This window comes from Canis lupus, chromosome 5 (genome assembly GCF_048164855.1).
Source record: "Canis lupus baileyi chromosome 5, mCanLup2.hap1, whole genome shotgun sequence".
NCBI classification, from domain to species: Eukaryota; Metazoa; Chordata; class Mammalia; order Carnivora; family Canidae; genus Canis; species Canis lupus.
Genome location: NC_132842.1, coordinates 69628820 through 69649425, shown reverse-complemented (window position 1 = coordinate 69649425; position 20606 = coordinate 69628820). Strand labels below are relative to the sequence as shown.

Below are 20606 nucleotides of genomic sequence, written 5' to 3'. Positions count from 1 at the left end.
ATATCTCTCAGTTCTCCACTCCCATCTCCTCTTCCTTGGGAGGGGGGAGTAGGGGTTCAGAAGACGGAAAATAAGTCACTCTGAATTGGGGTGAAAGATGGAATGAGGGGGGATGTCTGAGCTTTTTCCAGTTCTGCTGATTTGGGGTTCCAAAAGGAAACTCCTACAGTTTGCTGAATGGGTTCTTTGAACTCCTTCATACCCCTACCCCAAAGGCTTAAGGGTGACCTTTTCAGAACCTCCTAAGGAATGGGTGTGTCCCAGGATCCTCCCTTCTCATTATGTAAGGGCAATAGCATTTTTTACAGCTACTGATTCTGGGGCTATATTTGTACTCAGGTATGTTTTGATTCAGCTTCAAGATGTTTTTAAATATTTTAAAGTAATTTCTACTCCCAGTGTGGGGCTCAAACCCACAATCCTGAGATCAAGAGTCACATACTCTACTGACTGAGAGAGCCAGGTGCCCCTAAGATGTGTAGTTGGTTTTGTTTTGTTTTGTTTTGTTTTGAGAGCAGGAGGAGAGCGAGAACAAGCAGAGGCAGGGACAGAGGGAGAGGGAGAAACAGACTCCCCACTCAGCAGGGAGCCTGATGCTGGTCTCATTCCCAAGACTCTGAGATCATGACCTGAGCCATAGGCAGATGCTTAACCAACTGACCGCCCCCCCACAAGATGTTTTTAAACATTGAATTAATCCATTCTTTGGCAAATACTTATTTGTGATATATTTATTTATTTGAGAGAGAGAGAGGGCAAGTGCAGGGGAAGGGAGAAGGAGAGGTCATCTCAAGCAGACTCCATGCTGAGCGCAGAGCCTGACATGAGGCTTCATGCCAGGACCTCCCTGAGGTCACAAACTGGGCCAAACCAAAAGTCAGACGCTTAACCAACTGTGCCACCCAGGCATGCCTTGGCAAATATTTATTGAACATCTACCATGTGTTAGGGATGGTTCTGGGTTCATAAAATATATAATAGATTAAATCTTTTTTTTTTTTAATTTTTATTTATTTATGATAGTCACAGAGAGAGAGAGAGAGGCAGAGACAAAGGCAGAGGGAGAAGCAGGCTCCATGCACCGGGAGCCCGATGTGGGATTCGATCCCGGGTCTCCAGGATCGCGCCCTGGGCCAAAGGCAGGCGCCAAACCGCTGCGCCACCCAGGGATCCCAATATATAATAGATTAAAAAAAAATCTCTGTCCTTATGGAGCTTACATACAGTAGGACAGACAATAAATGTAGTTAGGGAATACAGACAATAAATGTTACAAAGAAGTAAATGATACAGTACACAACAAGGTGCTGAGTGCTAAGGGGAAAATAAAGCAGGGTAAGGGGAATTAGGAAAGTCGTATTTGGGGGAGGTTTGCAATTTTAAGCAGGGTGGTCTGGGAAGGTCTTATTGAGAAGGTGACTTAAGCAAATATTTGAAGGAGATGAAGGAGCAAGCCACGTGGTATGGGGGAGGAGAGGCCAGGCTGAGGGAACTGCCTGAGGCAGAGCTCCTTTGGCAAGCACAGAGACATAGGTCTTGACGGGGGGCCTGAGGGGTAGAGATCCTGTGGTGCCTTGTGGCCTTTGCAGAAACCATTTCAAGAAGACTTTGTGGAGATTTTTGCAGAGCCATGACAAGACCCGACTTACTTTTCTTAAGCCTTTTTTTTTTTTTTTTTTTTTTTGAAAGAAGAAGAGAGCATGTGCTGGCACAGGAGTGGGGCAGGGGTGGAGGGGGAGGGAGAGAGAATCTTAAGGCTCCCCGCCCAACGCAGCCCAACGCAGACGCCGACACAGGGCTCTATCTCACAACCCTGAGATCATGACCTGATCCGAAATCGAGTCAGAAGCTTAACGGACTGAGCCATCCAGGCACCCTATGACCTGACTTACATTTTATTTTATTTACTTATTTACTCATGAGAGACGGAGAGAGAGAGACAGAGAGGCAGAGACACAAGCAGAGGGAGAAGCAGGCTCCCGACGGGGGACTGGATTCCAGGTCTCCAGGATCACACCCCAGGCTGCAGGCGGCGCTAAACCGCTGCGCCATGGGGGCTGCCCCCTTGACTTACATTTTAAAAGAATACCTCTTATTACTGTCTTGAATGTGAACAGAGTGAGTTAGCAGTCAATTTATAAAACTGGGGAGATTTAAAAAAAAAAACTGGGGAGATTTTGGATAAAACTACAGGTTTCTGTCTTCTCTTGGAAAAAAAGTCTTGAAGATTTGGCTTCATTGGGCTTACCTGTCCTCATGGAGCTGATTAGTGGCCACCACCTTCACGTAGGGCTTAAGCTCTTCCTTTGCCAGGGTCTTCTTTTGCTAGAGTCCCTTTGCCAAACAGTTGAAACTGAGTGTCAGTGGTTATCATCATGCTTGCACTGTTGTTCTCATAATGAAGAGGAAAATGAAATGTTTTTCACCTCTATTTCCAATAAAAAGTGAGAAAATGAAAGGTACCTGCAGATGGCAGTGTGTTTGAGGAAAGATGGGGGAAAGGCATTTTGCTTTATGAAAGTGAAAAGAATCCAATTTTAGAAATATGCAAAGCACCTGAATCAAACTAATATAAATCCACTTATTTTTATACCACCTGCCTCACCTCTATAAAGATCTGAGGTTCTGATTCCTGTTCTGCATTTTATAAAATGCTGCCACACCCATGACCTCATCTGATCCCCACCCTCCTCTTCTTTTGGATACTGTGTGCAGCATAGAGTTAGTGAACTTTGAATTCTTATCCTCTGCATTTTACAAAGAGGGAAGTGAGGGCCAGAAAGGTTCTAGCCAGGAAGCAGCAACACAGAGCTGGAAAAAGGGATTCCCTGGCTCTTTAGCTGTTTTCTTTCTTTCTCTCTCTCTCTCTCTCCCTCTCTCTCTCTCCCTCTCTCTTCCTTTAGCTGTTTCTATAAATCTTAAATTTTCTGTTACTTTTATTTTTTTAAGATTTTATTTATTTATCCATGAGAGACATGCAGAGAGAGGCAGAGACATAGGCAGAGGGAAAAGCAGGCTCCCTGCACAGAGCCGGATGCAGGACTTGATTCCAGGACCTGGGGATCACGACCTGAGCCAAAGGCAGATGCTCAACCACTGAGCCACCCAGGCGCCCCTCTTCTATTACTTTTATAATGAGTGGCCCAAATGCAGTTCTCAAATGAGGAACACAAGTGTCTAAGTGCCCAAGCACTCTTTAAATTGTACAGGCATAGGGTTACCTGGGTGACTCAGTTGGTTAAACATCCAACACTTGATCTCAGTTCAGGTCTTCATCTCAGGATCATGAGTTCAAGCCTCCAGATGGGTTCCACTCAGGGTGTGGAGCCTAATTAATAAATAAATAAATTGTAGAGGCATAAAAATGTATCTTATCAACTATAGGACCATGAGTTTGTAACTTACTTGGCACACAAATAGTAAGTACTCACTAAATATTAATACTGTTGTATTTTATTATTTTAATAGCCCATCACAGTGCTTTTCAGTTTTTCAGATTTCAATAATGAACAGTTGATGACTGATAAATAAGTTCAGTGGTCCTCAAAGTTAGGGTGGGGGCAATTTTACACTCCTGTCTTGCCATGGAAACAGTTATGCAATGTCTGGAAACAATTTTGGTGACCACAGCTGAGGGTGGGAGTGGAGGGTGCTATTGGCATCTAATGAGTAAAGGCCAAAGATGCTGCTAAACATCCTACACAATGCACAAGAGAGCCCCTTACAGTAAGGAATTATCCAGTTCCAAATGTCAATAGCTTCAATAGGTTCAGAAACCCTGCCCTAGTAGAAGGGGACAATCAGTGTCCTCCTATGTAAAGGCACTCTTCAGTGCTCGCGGGTGACAGCATCAGGGAGGCCCCGCTTTGGAGGTAAGAAAGGCTGGGTTCGGCCCCTTCCCTACAGTGTCTCCGGTGCACAGCAGGAATTCAGAAAATCTGTACTAGTGAAAGGTGAATTTAATTCCTAATTGTGTGGCTCTGAGCAAGTCACAAAGGTCTGAAGTTCATTATCCTTATCCATAAAACGGGAAAAAAAAGCCTCTTCCAAAGCTTTTGTGAGCAATCGTTGAGATAAACGTCGGTAAAGGGGTTGCACAGCACTTGGTCCACAGCAGCTTTCTTTCCTTTGTCAAGTTGATTTCTCCTTCTTCCAAACTCAGGCTCCAAGCCAGGTTCAGCCCGGTCCTTAGCTGAGTGACCTTGTGCAAGTCACTTTCCTCCCCGCAGGCTTCAGTTGATTCTCCATAAAACGACAAAGTTGGCTTCTGGTCTCCCAGCGCACTTCCAACACCGAAACCGGACAGCGAAGTGTACGGATCCGTTTTCTTCCCCCGGGACTAATGGTACGGTCCCCGGGCAGCTCCCCCACCCCCCTGTCGCAGACCTTGGTACAGGCCCAGGGGGCCCTCGGCTGCCTCTCAGGGCTGCCCTTGCCCCCTGCCGAGTTCCGGGCCGTCCCTGCGCGAGCTGATTGGCTGGAGCCGTGCCCGGGCTGCGCGGCTATAGGTGAGCCCGGGAGGGGACGGGCGGAGCGGGCGGGAGGCCCGCCCCCTCCCCCCTGGGTCGGACGCCGAGCGGAGCCGCGGGCGGGAGGCCGGACGGACCGACTGACGGGAGGGACGGGAGGCGAGCAAGATGGCGCAGACTCAGGGCACCAGGAGGAAAGTCTGTTACTACTACGACGGTGAGCACCGTGCGCGCGGCGGGGGCGGGGCCGGGCCGGGGCCGGGAGAGGGAGGCTGAGGAGATGCGAGTGGGGAGGCTGGGAGAGGCTGAGGCGTTGGGGAAAGGCTGAAAAGAGGAGGCTGCGAGGAGGACGAGGCTGAGAGAGGAGGCTCAGAGGGAAGAGGCTGAGAGGAAAGAGGTCGAGGCTGAGGGAGGAGGCTCAGGAAAGAGGGCAGGGGGAGGGAGGAGGCAGGGGGAGGAGGCTGAGAGCAGGAGGTGGAGGCTGAGGGAGGAGGCTCAGAGGAAAGGAAAGGAAGTCGAGGCTGAGGGAAGAGGCTGAGGCCGAGCGGGGGTCTTCTGAGGAAGCCTGCGGTAACTTGGCCGGAGAGGGGTGGTTCTCAGGAAGCCTGATGGAGAGAGTTTGAGTGGGACCCCAGGAGAGGAGGCTGAGTCTGAGGGCGAGGCAGGATCTGGTGGAGAAGGGTGCAAGGATGTGTTTTCCTGCCGAGAACACAGAAGTCTTCCTCTACCCTTTTGCTTCCTCATCCTTTTTGGTGAGAGTCCTGCAAGAGTCCCCACCTCCTGTCACCAGCCTCCCCCCTCCCCCTCCGTCTCTCAGCTGGGCCTACACTTTGCTGCTGGAAATGGGGCCCCTGGGCTTGGAAGGAGAAAGATACAACCTGTTAAGACAGACTTTTTCATGTAACAGAAGCCTGTGGAATGGCTTACTCTGTACTAGGGACATTTAGGCGCTGAGGCCGTGGGGCTGATCAGGTCACTTCTCATCTTCCTCTCAGCCTGGATGGGAAGATAGATGGACAGTGACACAGAATTGCCTTCCAGGATCATGCTGGGATAAAGGAGAGCTCAGAGTGTTTGGGGAGCACGGAGGAGAGGCACCCAACTGAGACTGCCCACTTGGGGCAGGAGATGCCATCTCAGTTAGGACCTGAAGAACAGGAGTTAGTAGCCGAACCCAGGGAAGGCAAAGAGGACCGTAAATTTAGAAGAGAGAGGACAGCATTTTTGAAAGACGGCAGGTGTGTGTACAGTATAGGTTTGAGGGCAGAGTGTAGAAGGTCAGGGAATAGGGTGGAGGGAAAAGATGAAAGTCATGAGGCTGGAGAAGTAATCAGAGACTAGATCCTGAAGGGCTGGACACACTGGCTTACGGAAGTTGGACTTTATTCTGAGTGCACTTGTGAATCATTGAAGTTTTGTGCAAGGTTAGTGACATCATCAGATTTATACCTTAGAGCTATCACTCTGAGAAAGAAATTAAGTTTATGAATGTAGGGGTAAGGAAAAAGGTAAGGATCCCAAACTCCTGGGTTGGGCAGTTTAATGTGTTTGGAGAAGGCTATATCAGTTGATAACTTTGGGTTTTGTATTTCTACTCTTAAAAATACTTACTGAGGGATACCCCTACTGGGGGATATCCGCTTAGAGGTATCCAGTAGGCAATTGGCTATTCAGGTCTGCAGTTTATTTTTTTTTTAAAGATTTTATTTATTTATTCATGAGAGATAGAGAGAGAGGCAGATATAGGCAGAGGGAGATGCAGGCCCCCTACAGGGAGGCTGATGTGGGACTCGATCCCAGGACTCTGGAGATCAGGGCCTGAACTGAAGGCAGACGCTCAACCACTGAGCCACCCAGGCATCCCAGGTCTGCAGTTTAGAAGATAGAAATGAGAAGGTAGAGATTTTTGGTAGTTATCAGCATACAGATGGTAATTTTAGTTACAGAAGAGGATGTGATCATGGGGATCCCTGGGTGGCTCAGCGGTTTGGCACCTGCCTTCAGCCCAGGGTGTGATCCTGGAGACCCGGCATTGAGTCCCACATCAGGCTCCCTGCATAGAGCCTGCTTCTCCCTTTGCCTGTCTCTGCCTCTCTCTGTGTGGGTCTCTCATGAATAAATAAAATAAATCTTAAAAAAAAAAAAAAGAGGATGTGATCACCCAAGAAGTTTTTTTTTTTTTTTTTTTTTAAGATTTTACTTATTTATTCATGAGAGACACAGACATAGGCAGAGGTAGAAGCAGGCTCCCTGCGCGCAGTCTGATGCAGAACTTGATTCCAGGACCCCGGAATCACAACCTGAACTGAAGGCATATGCTCAACCACTTAGCCACCCAGGTGTCCCTCACCAGAGAAGTTGTATACAACATGGAAAGAAAAGAGGATCCCGGGTGAAATTCTAAGGAAGTGGACTGAGGAAAAGTCTAGTGTATTCTTTATGCTCTGTACTCTTCTGTCATAGTGCTTGTCACTGTGTATTGGAATTGTCTGTTTACTTGTTCATTCTTCTTAGATGGTAATCTCCTTAGGGAATGGGATCATGTCTTATCTAGCTCTGTATGATCAGCCCCCAGAACAGTGCCTCATTCATAGTGGGCTCTCAATAAATACTTGCTGATTAAATTGTACAGAGGGAATATAAGTGAACCAGAAAGTCTTTTCTTTGTTGTTTTTAAGTAGCTCCACTCTCAGCATGGAGCCCACCATGAGGCTGGAACTCACTACTGTGAGTCAGATACTTAACCAGCTGAGCCACCCAGGCACCTCATGAACCAGAAGTCTTTGTTACAGTAGCCAAAAGAAGGAGGGAGTGGCCAGGTGTTGGCAAGAACTATTTCTTATGCAGGTTTGCAGTGAAACTAGATTGCAGTAGATTGGAGAATGAATGGATGGGTGAAGAGAAGACGTCAGATTGAACCCTTTTCAAAGGAAGTTTGGTTGAGGCAGAGAGAAAGAGTTGTTTATAAAGAGGGACATTAAAAAAAAGGGACATAGTGGCTAAGGGTTGAGCATATTCAAAATCCAAATGGAGGGGTGCCTGGGTGGCTCAGTGGTTGAGCATCTACCTTTGGCTCAGGTCATGAACCTGAGCTGTTAAGTAGCTGTTGTGAAAGAGGGAGCTGAGGAAATAAGTTTGGAAGAGTCCTTCCATTACTGCTGGGCAGCAGTGAGGGCCCGTTCGAGGCTGGAGCCTTTGACTTTGTAGCCATATGAGTTTGCACAGTTTTGTGATCTCTACACCATTAGTTTAAAATGAGAAAAAGTGAAAAGACCTTAGTTTTTAGACGAAGGAGAGTTACTTTTTGAGAAACCATTTGTGAGTTTTACAGAGGTGAGCACGGGACTCAGAAGCTTTGCAGTATTGGGCAAGTTACTTTACCTTTGTAGGCCTCAGGTCACTCCTGTAAAACCGAAAAACCTTGAGGGGCACCTGGGTGGCTCAGTTGGTTAAGTGCTTTTGGCTCATGTCATGATCCCAGTATCCTGGGATTGAGCCCCTCATTGGGCTCCCTGGTCTGTGGGGAGTCTGCTCCTCCCTCTTCCTCAGCCTCCCCCCCTCCCATCTCTCTCTCTCTCTCAAAAAAATAAATATAAATTTAAAAAAAAACCCTGAAAAACATTGAGAAGAGTGGGAAAAGCTCTCTAACTATAAAGGTAGTATCTAAATAAAAAGGACTATTTCTTTTAAAAAGTCTCTCAGCGGGCAGCCCCCGTGGCGCAGTGGTTTAACGCTGCCTGCAACCCAGGGCATGATCCTGGAGACCCTGGATCGAGTCCCACATCAGGCTCTCTGCATGGAGCCTGCTTCTCCCTCTGCCTGTGCCTCTGCCTCTCTTTCTCTGTGTCTCTCTCATGAATAAATAAATAAAATCTTAAAAAATAAATAAATAAAAATAAAAATAAAAAGTCTCTCAGCAACTGGATTAAAAGCTGTTAAGAAAAGGATGGTGCCTCTGGGCCCCACGTCAGGTACTCCCCTAGCCTTCTAGATAAGTTATCTTAGTTCTCCAAGTCTAAGCCTTGGCTGAATTCAGGTTTGATAGGCAGGGGACTTGCTAGGGATTAAGGCCCTGGTGAGACCTGGGTAAGCCAGGAATCCAATTGCATAACAGTATTGGTCATGTTACTATCCGCCTTCAAATTGGGTCTGCATCTGGATGTGTCCACCAATCCCTAGGGAACCTGTTCTACCAATCGCCATGGCTGATAAGGTGGTCTGAGGGTCTCTGGAAACAAAATTTTCCACGTGCCTTCTCTGCTACTACATCTCAAAGTCTGTGTCTATATGGGACAAGAGTCCCAATTGACTGCCACCAAATACTATACTCTGGCTTGTGGCTCTTTCAGCACAGTTCTTGCCCTCACAGGCCTTACTAAGATTAACAGAATAGGGTAAAAGGATGTTAATAAAAACTAAGGGAATTTGAATAAAGCATGGGCTTTTAGTCAAAGATAGTGTATCAATATTGGTTCATTAATTGTAGCAAATGTTTTATCATGTAGAATGCTGATAATAGGGGAAACTGTCAGGTGTCTGAGAACTCTCTCTACTATCTTTGCAATTTTTTTTATAAATCTAAAATTGTTCTAAAAATAAAATCTATTAAAAAGACAGGTAAGAGGGCAACCTGGGTGGCTCAGCAGTTTGGCGCCACCTTCAGCCCAGGGTGCAATCCTGGAGACCCAGGATCGAGTCCCGTGTCAGGCTCCCTGCATGGAGCCTGCTTCTCCCTCTGCCTGTGTCTCTGCCTCTCTCTCTGTGTCTCTCATGAATAAGTAAATAAATAAAATCTTAAAAAAAAAAAAAAAAAGACAGGTAAGAGTGAGATCCTAAACATCTAGCTGTTTAGAAGTTTTCCATTGTCCCTGGCCACGTATATGACAAAGAGAATTGGGAGTGTGGTTTGGATGCTATTGGTGACATTGTCACCACAGTGCATTAGTCGGTGGAATGAAGCCTGTTACTGACACCATCCAACCATGATGCATAAGAGGTTGAGACCTTTTTATTGGTGCTCAAAAATCTGCCTCAATCTGATGGACTTCTAAGTAGGGATCCTTGGGTGTGCAGTTCACTTCATTCTTGTTTGTTTTTCAGTTTTTTTGTTGTTTCATTTATTTATTTATTTTTTTTAAGTAAGCTCTGTGTCCAAGGTGGGGCTCAAACTCATGGCCCTGAGATCAAGAGTTATATGCTCTAATGACTGAGCCAGCTGGGTGCCCCCACTTGATTTTTGGAATATTTGTGCCAGGAACTTTGTGCCAAGGAGTTTCACAGAGCTCCCTAGATTAAGGGCAAACTGAAGTAGGTACTTGGGAAACCCAATGCAACTTTTTAGGGTACTAGATTTGGAGTCAGAAGAGTTGACCCCTGCCTGCATCATTTGTTGTGTGATCTTAAATAGGCACTTAACTTCTCTGAGTCATTCAGTTCAATTCCTTGAATCTTTATTCAGCCTTTATGATGTACAGAATGCATTTGTCCTGGCATTCAAGGAGCTTCCAATCTTATGTATATAAATAGATAAAGTAATTCAGATACAAAACAAAATTTATTAAGTGATATATACAAATTGCATGGAGAGGAAATGGCCATTTATTTTAATTTTAATTCTTTTTTTATATTTTGATCAGGAATATGTTTGGCACTTAAGCTGGGCTTTGTAGTATGAGGGTCATCAGAAAAGGAAGGACATTCTGGGTCAAAGGAACAGTCTTAACAAAGACTACTTGGGTGTGAAGGTGAATGCCATGTTCAGGATGCTGATAATCATCCAGTGTGTTTAGGACAGAGATTAGCAGATTTTCTGTAAAGGGCCAGATAATATTTTTGGCCTCGTGTGCTATATGGGTGGGTCTCTGTGGCAACTGTTTACTCAACTCTGCTATTATAATGTGAAAGCAGCCATAGACAATATTTAAGCTAATGGGCTTGGCTGTGTTCCAATAAAATTTTATTTACAAAAAAACAGGCAGCTAGTTGTATTTGGCCCAAGGGCCATAGTTTGCCTTTTCTGTTTAGAGTAGAGAGCTGGGAGAGGGAGAGAGCAGGAGAGGGAGTGTTGTGAGTTGAATGCCAGGCTAGTGAAGTTGTTCTTTATCCTGTAGAAGATGGGGAGTCATTAGGGGTTTTTGAGCAGGGGAATGGTGTTATTAAAGCTGTGTGTTAGAAAAATAACTGGTCAGTGTGGCAGATAGTTTTGAGTTGAAGACAGAGGAACCAATTAGAAGTCTATTGCTATAGAGGAAGCTAGAGATGATAAGAGTTTAGTTTTCTTATCTATACAATAGGAATAATACTCCTGTTTTACCAGGTTCTTGTGAGGATCCATTAATTTTTTTTTAAGATTTTATTTATTTATTCATAGACACAGAGAGAGAGAGGCAAAGACACAGGCAGAGGGAGAAGCAGGCTCCGTGCAGGGAGCCTGATGTGGGACTCGATCCTGGGTCTCCAGGATCACACCCCAGGCTGCAGGCTGCGCCAAACCGCTACGCCACCAGGGCTGCCCCTGAGGATCCATTAAGAAAGTAAATGTAAATGTGCTTTAACCCCATAAAGTGTTTTAATATGAAAGAGGTGAACTGTGACTTATAATAATTCTGAATAGTAATGGTTATTTTTCTGTTGTGGGAGTGAATTCTTTGCAGATACGGTGAGGTGAATCACCTTGTTGCCTGCTATTCTCCAGTAGCTTTGGAATGAACCGTTTTTACACTGTGTAGTGCCTGTCGGCTAGGCTTTTTTTTTTTTTTAATTTTTTAAATTTTATTTATTTATGATAGGCACACAGTGAGAGAGAGAGGCAGAGACACAGGCCGAGGGAGAAGCAGGCTCCATGCACCGGGAGCCCGACGTGGGACTCGATCCCGGGTCTCCAGGATCGCGCCCTGGGCCAAAGTCAGGCGCTAAACCGCTGCGCCACCCAGGGATCCCATCGGCTAGGCTTATATCTTTAAGTGCTGGACTCACCAGAGTCCCCTGCTTTTTTTGTTTGTTGTTCCTGTTTTGTTTTGTTTTATTTTATTTTTATTTTGTTTTTTTTTGTTTGTTTGTTTTATTTTTATTTTGGAGTTAACTCTTCCTCAAGGTGGGTGAGAATCTTGGGGACTAGAACGAAAGAGAAAGAATATGATTAGGAGATGGTTATAAAAATTCCTGGATTCTCCTGGGAGTGTATGTCTAACTGTGTCACTGAAACTGTCACTCTTTTTTCTTCAGGGGATGTTGGAAATTACTATTATGGACAAGGCCACCCAATGAAGCCTCACCGAATCCGTATGACTCACAATTTGCTACTTAACTATGGTCTCTACCGAAAAATGGAAATCTATGTGAGTTACTGGGACCCCCACCACTCCCTAACCCCATCAGCTCTAGTTATGTTATCTCATTTTCTCAACTACTCATTCATCAGATGTGTCGAATGGGCTGTTATGTGGCAGACATTGAAAGAGATTTCTGTTTTTAAAGGGTTCGCTCCAGTGCTGGAGACTGACAGGTACACAAATAAATTGTACTACAGTCTGAGGGCGTACAATTAAATAATGTACAAGATACAGAGATAATGAAAAGTGAAGGAGGAAGGGAGCCTTGGAATGTTTCCTGGAGGTACTATCTGAGCAGAATTTTAAATATTGAATAGAATTTAGCCAGGAGTTCAGGAGGGGACTGACATTCTAGACCAAGGGAAGAGTGTAAACAAAAAGGCAAAGAGGTAAGAACAGTATGGTGTGTTTGGGGAAACTATGAGTAGTTTCTAGGTAGTGCTATAGTGTAAAGGTCTCACGGGTGTGAGTAAAGGGACCTACAGTTGGAGAGGTCAGCAAGGATTGGATATGCTGTACTATGTAATAAGCAACTCTGATGGGCCAGGATTTAAAAAAAAAAATCCAATGCCTAAAAAAAGAGCAATTGGGACTATGTTGAGCTAGACAAGTCCCTAATTACTAGAGAGCATAGACTCTAAACTGCTTGACTCAGTTCCGTCTGATTTTTGCCCACCTACCGGTTTTTATTTTATTTATTTATTTTTTAAAGATTGTATTTATTTGAGAGAGAGAGCACAAGCATATGGAGAGGGATGCCTCCACTGGTGGTGCCCCCACCATCAGTTTTTAAAGAGAAGTTAGGGATCCATATTATTCTGTAATGTGGGGCCTGATCTCAAGACCTTGAGATCGTATTCTGAGCTGAACCTGAGAGTTGGACACTTAATTGATTATGCCACCCAGGTGCTCCAAAGATTTTTTTTTTTAAAGTAATCTCTACACCCAGTGTGGGGCTGAAACTTCAACCCCAAGATGGTGAGTTGCATGCTCTACTGACTGAGCCAGCCAGGCATCCCCAAGTAATGGATTTTAAATCAAAGAGAGATAAAACAGGTATGCATTTTATTTTTATTTATTCTTAAAATATTTTATTTATTTATTGGGGGGGTGCAGCTGGGTGGCTCAGTCGGTTAAGTGTCTGCCTTCGGCTCAGGTCATGATCTCAGGATTCTGGGATCGAGCCCCACATGAGGCTTCCTGCTTCTCCCTCTGTGCCTACTTGTGCTTTCTCTCTCTGTCAAATACATTAAAAAAATGAATTAAATTTTAGAAAATAGAGTTAGTGGGTGGGAGGGAAAGGGAGAGAGAATTTGAAGCAGACCGCATTGAGTGCAGAGCCACACATGGGGCTTGATCCTGCAACCGTGAGACTATGACTTGAGCTGAAACCAAGAGTTGGATGCTTAAACCGACTGAGCCACCCAGGTGCTAAGTAATCTGCCCGGTATGGGGTGAAAACTCTCAGCCTCGAGATCAAGAGTCACATGTTCCACCAACTGAGCCAGTCAGGAGCCTCCAGGCATGCATTTTAGTAGGGAAGCCAGTTAGGCTGTTGCAAAGGTCCAAATGAGAAAATAAAGAAGGGCTGGGAGCCTATGTTGCCTTATGGTTAGAGCCTAAGAGTCTGTGGTTAAAGTCTGTGCTGGCAGCTTAAGTAACCTAGCAACAGCAGTATCCTTCCTCACCATTCCAGAGACTGAGAGGAGATGAGTCTTCTGTCTCAGATGGCCCTGTTATGTCCCTAGAGCCACTGGAGGCAGCTGGGGAAGCAAGGAGGGAAGGTAGACAGAGGAGCAGGCAGATGTGGGACCAGAGACCTTTGTCAGGTGTGAAAGGCATCTGAGAATGAAAAACATAAAAGGTAGCAGACAGAGGTTTTGAGGGACTCTAGGGAGTAGACTAGCATTTAGATAAAAAGAGGATACCTGAATGTGGAATAGCGAGCGCCGAGACCTTCCAGAGTTCCCTCTTATACATCTATACCTTGCTAATCTGGCTCTAGCTTGCCTCCTTTTCTGTCACTCCCCTCTCAGAACCCTCAGATCAGATTCTGCCTCTTTCTACCCCATCCTGACTGGGAGGATTACTCTGCCCAGTCATATTTTACTCATCTTCAAAAGTTACCTCAAGCCCTCTTTCTCTCTTTCATTCAGTATATATATATATTTATGATAGTCACACAGAGAGAGAGAGAGAGAGAGAGAGGCAGAGACACAGGCAGAGGGAGAAGCAGGCTCCATGCACCGGGAGCCCGACGTGGGACTCGATCCCGGGTCTCCAGGATCGCGCTCTGGGCCAAAGGCAGGCGCTAAACCACTGCGCCACCCAGGGATCCCCTCATTCAGTATATTTTTGTTGAATACTTGTCATATTCCAGGAACTATATTAAACTCCATGAGTGATACTGAAGTATTAAAAAATGGATCCTATCTTCAAGTAAGGAAAAATAAATGAACATTTATTGAAGCTTGCTTGGGTGGTAGGCCAGGGCTACCTGTTATTTTATATAATCCTTATAGCACCTTTAATTTATAGCTGAAGAAACAAGGTCAGAGAAGATGATTGACATGAACCTAAGACTCCAACCCATATCTTTTTGGTTCCAGAGTCTTTATGTGTCCATTTGTCCTCCTCCTACTCCCTCAACCTAAGATATATATATATATTTTAAGTAGACTCCACATCTAGTGTGGAGCCCAGTATGGGGCTTGAATTCAAAACCCTGAGATCAGGGCAGCCTGGGTGGGTCAGTGGTTTAGCGCCGCCTTCAGCCCAGGACATGATCCTGGAGACCTGGGATTGAGTCCCACATTGGGCTCCCTGCGTGGAGCCTGCTTCTCTCTCTGCCTCTCTCTCTGTATCTCTCATGAATAAATAAATAAAATTTCTTTAAAAAAAAAAAACAAAAAACCCTGAAATCATGACCTGAGCTGAGATTAAGAGTCAGATGCCAAAAAAAAAAAAAAAAGAGTCAGATGCCTAATCAACTGAGCCACCAGGCAACCCGCCCTAAGCAATATTTTAACAAGAAGTCTAAAAGTAGATGGTCTCAGAATTTTTTGGTGATATCATCAGAGACCCAGGCTTATTCTCTCCTGCTCAGTCATCCTTAGCTTATTTGATTGTTTTTGTTTGTTTGTTTGTTTGTTTGTTTTAAAGATTTTTTATTTACTCATGAGAGCCAGAGAGAGAGAGAGAGAGAAAGAGGTAGAGACATAGGCAGAGGGAGAGGCAGGTTCCCCACAGGGAGCCCAATGTGGAGACTTGATCCCAGGATTCGGAGATCATGACCTGAGCTTTGCAAAGGCAGATGCTCAACCACTGAGCCGCCCCAGGTGCCCCGATTTTTTTTTTTTTAAGTTTTATTTATTTTGTGTGTGTGTGTGTGTGTGTGTGTGTGTATAGAGAGAGAGAGTGCATGCATGCACGTGTGCAAGTGGGGGGAAGGGAGAGGCAAAGGGAGAGGGAGAGAGAATCTCAAGCAAACCTCCTGAGTTAAAAAAAAAAACAGGGGCAGCCCGGGTGGCCCAAGCGGTTTAGTGCCGCCTTCGGTCCAGGGCCTGATCCTGGAGACCCGGGATCGAGTCCCACGTCAGGCTCCTTACATGGTGCCTGCTTCTCCCTCTGCCTGTGTCTCTGCTTCTCTCTCTCCTCTCTGTGTATTCTCAGAAATAAATAAATGAAATCTTTAAAAAAAAGACAAAAAACAAGAAAACAACCTCCTGAGTACCGTGGAACCTGATGCGGGGCTGATCTTGTGACCCATGCAATTATGACCTGAGCTGAAATCAAGAGGTAAACACTTAACTGACTGAGCCACCCAGATGCCCCAGCTTATTTGATTTTATCCTTTTGTTTTTTGCCTTGAAATTCCATGATGGGTGTCTCAGCTCCAAGTGTTAAGAGTTTGTACAACAGAATACAAAGAAGGGAAGTGGTGGCAAATGGATCATTTTCCACTATCCCCATCTCACACTGTCTTCTTTATTAGAGAGGAAAACCCTTCCTAGAAGTTTCCCAACAGATTTCCCCTTAAATCTCACTGGGTCATTTGCCATCCTTAGATCATTCACCAGCAATTGGCTTAGACTAATCACATTTGATTCCTTTGGCTGAGTGCATTAACACCCAACCAAATTGAGATGTGTTAACAAGAAGAGAGAAAATGGTTCTTTGGGAAGCATCTAACAGTGGTTGTTGTAGTGATAATACCACCTCGTTGGCAAGACGCCTGCGTGGCACAGTGGTTGAACATCTGCCTTCAGCCCAGGGTGTGATCCTGGAGTTCTGGGATCGAGTACTACATCAGGCTCTCTGCATGGAGCCTGCTTCTCTCTCTGCCTATGTCTCTGCCTTCTCTCTGTGTCTCTCATGAATGAATAAATAAAATCTTTAAAAAAATAATACCAAGCAATTTCTGTATCTGTAGATATTATTGTAAACTCCTAAAGTGAAATTCCAGTATACTCTCTTAAATCTTTAAACTGGTTCTGTTTAATGTGATCTGTTTCCTTCTCTTGAGTATGGATCTTTGATCCTCTTCCCCCAACAGTGTTTCTGTGCATTCATTCTGTCTTCTCCTTTCTCTGGGCTGTGATCCTAATATTCCTTTCCCAAAACACAGATAGCTATTTTAATATCTTTCCTAAAATTGATGGCTTTTGAGAGTCAGACCTGGAAGAAGCTCCGTAGATTTCTTAAAGAAGTTGCTGTATTCTGGGGCACCTGGCTGCCTCAGTCAGTAGAGCATGGGACTGTTGATCTCAGGGTTGTAAGTTTGAGCCCTATGTTGGATGTGGAGATTACTGAAAAATCAAATATTAAAAAAAAAAGAAGTTGTTGTATTCTGTCTCTATACCTGAAGGAGACATATTGAAGTCTTTCACACAGTTGGTCCCTCCCCCAATTCTGCCTCCACACATCTAATTAATCTCTCCCAGAATCTATATCCTCATTTTTCATCCAGGAACCTTCCTATTTACATAATCAACAATTCTGCTCTCTTTCTTGCCTTGGATGCTAATTTTGTATATTCCCAGGCTTCTTATTCATCGCCTTCTGTTCTTTTGTGCTTTTTTTAAAAAATGTTTTTATACAATATTGAGTAGATATGAAAGAATTTTTATAAAATATGTGGAAGATATAAAGAATCACAATACAATTAATACCATCTAGTTTAAGCAAACAAACATTGCCATGACTGCTAAAGCCCCTATATACCCTTCCCTGATCCTCTTTGCTCTCTTCTTCCCCAGAGTTAATCTCTGCCCTGTATTTAGGGTGTGTTATTTCCTTGCCTTTTTTTTTTTTTAAGATTTTATTTATTTATTTTTAACTTTTTTTTTTTTTTTTTAGATTTTATTTATTTATTCATAGAGACAGAGAGAGAGAGAGAGAGAGAGAGGCAGAGACACAGGCAGAGGGAGAAGCAGGCTCCCCATTCAGGGAACCTGATGTGGGACTCGATCCTGGGTCTCCAGGATCATACCTTGGGCTGTAGGCGGCGCTAAACCGCTGTGCCACTGGGGCTGCCCTAAAGATCTTATTTATTTATTCATGAGAGACACAGAGAGAGAGAGGCAGAGATATAGGCAAAGGGAGAAGCAGGCTTCCTGTGGGGAGCCCAATGCGGGATTCGATCCCAGGACTCTGGGATCATGCCTTGAGTCAAAGGCAGACGCTCAACTGCTGAGCCACCCAGGTGTCCCTATTTCCTAGCTTTTTAAAGATAATTTTACCAGTATATATTCTTAAACAATACATGTTCTAGTTTTACATGTTTAAATGTTATGTGAATGGAGTCATACAGTACTGATTATATGACCTACCTTTTTTGCTCAACATGTTCTTGAGAATGATACATGTTGATGCACACAGCTGGATTTATTTTCACTGTATTTCATTGAAAGAATATACTACAGGACGTATGTACATATTTACCCTTATTAGGGAGTCAAAATGGTTTCCAGTTGCCAGCAATGTAGAAGAATTGCAGTTGCTTTAAGTCTTTGCCAACACTTGATTTTGTCATATTTAATTTTTTTGTCAGTTTAGCTTAACGTGAAATGATATTTTAACTATTTTTTTGATTTATGTTTTCCTTGATTTCAACCTAGGGAGAGTAAGGATCTTTTTTGTTTATTGGCCATTCAAGTTTCCTTATCCAAGTCCCTTTTCAAGCCTTTTACCCATTTTCCTACTTGATTGTCTGTTTTTGTTTTAATTGGAACTTGGATATACAGAATTGAGATAAAGTTATCCTTGGCTCATAAGCATCAAAGGAAGGTCATTTTTGGTCTTTTGAAAATATATATTTGGGATGCCTGGGTGGCTCAGGGCATGATCCTGGAGTCCCGGGAATGAGTCCCACATCAGGCTCCCTGCATGGAGCCTGCTTCTCCTTTTGCCTGTATCTCTGCTTTCTCTCTGTGTCTGTCATGAATAAATAAACAAAATCTTTAAAAAAAAGAAAAAAAGAAAAGAAAAAATATATTTTACTGCTTATTCAATATCTTAATGGCTGTTGAGACATCAATATTCCTACACCCTGATCACCTCTAAATTTTGTATTTATTATTTCTATCTTTTTTTTTTTTAATTTTTATTTATGATAGTCACACAGAGAGAGAGAGAGAGAGAGAGAGAGGCAGAGACACAGGCAGAGGGAGAAGCAGGCTCCATGCACCGGGAGCCCGACGTGGGACTCGATCCCAGGTCTCCAGGATCGCGCCCTGGGCCAAAGGCAGGCGCCAAACCGCTGCGCCACTCAGGGATCCCCTATTATTTCTATCTTTTAAAAAAATGTTTATCCTGTGTGTATGCCTAAACAATATATAGTAATTATTTACTTATCTTTGAACTTTTAAAAAAAGGTGTCCTACATGTAATCTTTTTTTTTTTTTTAAGTTTCTTTATTTAGGGACGCCTGGGTGGCTCAGCAGTTGAGTATCTGCCTTTGGCTCAGGGCGTGATACCAGGATCTAGGATCCAGTCCTGCATTGGGCTCCCTCTGAGCAGCCTATACTCCCTCTGCCTATGTCTCTGTCTCTGTCTCTCTTGAATAAATAAATATATCTTTTATTTAAAAAGTTTATTTATTTTTAATAATCTCCACACCCAACATAGGGCTCAAACTCATGACTCTCTGATCAAAAGTTACATGCTCTTCTGGGGGAACCAGGATGGCTTAGTTGGATAAGTGTCTGATGTCAGCTCAAGTCATGAACTCAAGGTCCTGGGCTCTGTGTGCAGGGAAGAGTCTGCTTCCCCTCTCCTTTCCCTTTGCTCCTCCCCTGACTTCTCTCTCAAATAACTAAATAAAATCTTAAAAAAACAAGCAAGCAAGCAAGCTGCATACTCTTCCAACTGAGCCAGCCAGGTGCCTCTTGTGACTTGTTTTTTTATCACACAATATTATGTTAGTAAAATCCAACTACCTTGCTGCATATAGCTATAGTTTTTTGATTATTCTCTGCTGAAAAATATTTTGTCATTATCTTTCAATTTATCCATTCTCCCATGATCTTAATTTGTATTTCACTTTTTTTTTATTTTTTTTTTAATTTTTATTTATTTATGATAGGCACACAGTGAGAGAGAGAGAGAGGCAGAGACACAGGCAGAGGGAGAAGCAGGCTCCATGCACCGGGAGCCTGACGTGGGACTTGATCCTGGGTCTCCAGGATCGCGCCCTGGGCCAAAGGCAGGCGCTAAACCGCTGCGCCACCCAGGGATCCCTGTATTTCACTTTTTAATGTTAGGAACAGTGCTTTGGATATTCTTGTACATATCTCTTAGTGCATGTATGCAAAAGTTTCTTTTGACTGTTTCTCTAGCACTAGAACTGCTGGACTGTAGGGTATGTGAATAACAAATGCTACGTTGCTTTTCATTGTAGTCAAATGAATTTATACTCCCACTGGCAATGTGTAAGTGATAGCTTGAGAGGTGTCTGGCTGGCTTAGTCAGTGAAGTGTATGACTCTCAATCCCAAGGGTGTGAGTTTTTTCCCTTACCAATTTGTAGTAGTACTTTATTTTAGTAGAGGTAGTCCAGTGTCAGTTTATTGCTCTAAATATCTTTTTTTTTAAGATTATTTATTTGAGAGAAAGAGAGAGTACACGGCAGGAAGGAGCAGAGGGAGAGAGAGAATCTTTAAGCAAACTGCTGAGAATGGAGCCCAGTGTGGGTCTGGATCCCACAAACCCCTGAGATCACTACCTGGGTCAAAGCTAAGAGATGTTTAACCAACTGTGCTACCCAGACGCCCTGCTCTAAATATCTTCTACTCTGGTTTTGTCTTTTCACTCTATCTTTAATGAACGGAAATTACTGATTTTAATATAGTCATAATTATTAATTGTTTCTGTTATAAGTGCATTTGTGTCTCTAGAAATCCTTCCCTTGGGGCACCTGACTAGTTTAGTCAGAAGAGCATGCAACTCTTTATCTCCATATCGTGAGTTTGAGCCCCATGTTAGCTGTGAAGATTACGAAGGAAGGAAGGAAGGAAGGAAGGAAGGAAGGAAGGAAGGAAGGAAAAAGAAAAGAAAAAAAGAAGGAAGGAAGGAGAGAGAGAGAGAGAGAAAGAAAGAAAGAAAGAAAGAAAGAAAGAAAGAAAGAAAGAAAGAGAAAGGGAAAGAAAGAAAGAAAGAAAGAAAGAAAGAAAGAAAGAAAGAAAGAAAGAAAGAAAGAAAGAAAGAGAAAAGAGAAAAAAATAAAATCCTCAACCCTTAGGGTCTTCTCCTAAGTTCATCCTTTAAAAGCTTTATGGGGGGATGCCTGGTTGGCCCAGCAGTTGAGC

The 20606-nt window shown here is 43.9% G+C and overlaps 1 protein-coding gene across 2 annotated transcripts in view; it reads left to right on the top strand.

The window, feature by feature from the left end:
• Positions 1–4327: 4327 nt before the first annotated feature.
• The window catches only part of HDAC1 (histone deacetylase 1), a 35131-nt gene continuing 18852 nt past the window's right edge, over positions 4328–20606 (top strand). Inside the window, exons 1-2 of one of the 2 annotated variants that reach the window (XM_072827256.1) lie at positions 4328–4508; positions 11694–11806. In XM_072827256.1, the coding sequence (XP_072683357.1) occupies positions 4343–4508; positions 11694–11806 (279 nt within the window). In that variant the 5' untranslated portion in view covers positions 4328–4342. Of the gene's footprint in view, positions 4509–4531; positions 4687–11693; positions 11807–20606 lie in introns of those variants that run through there. The other variant, XM_072827257.1, reaches the window with a different exon arrangement.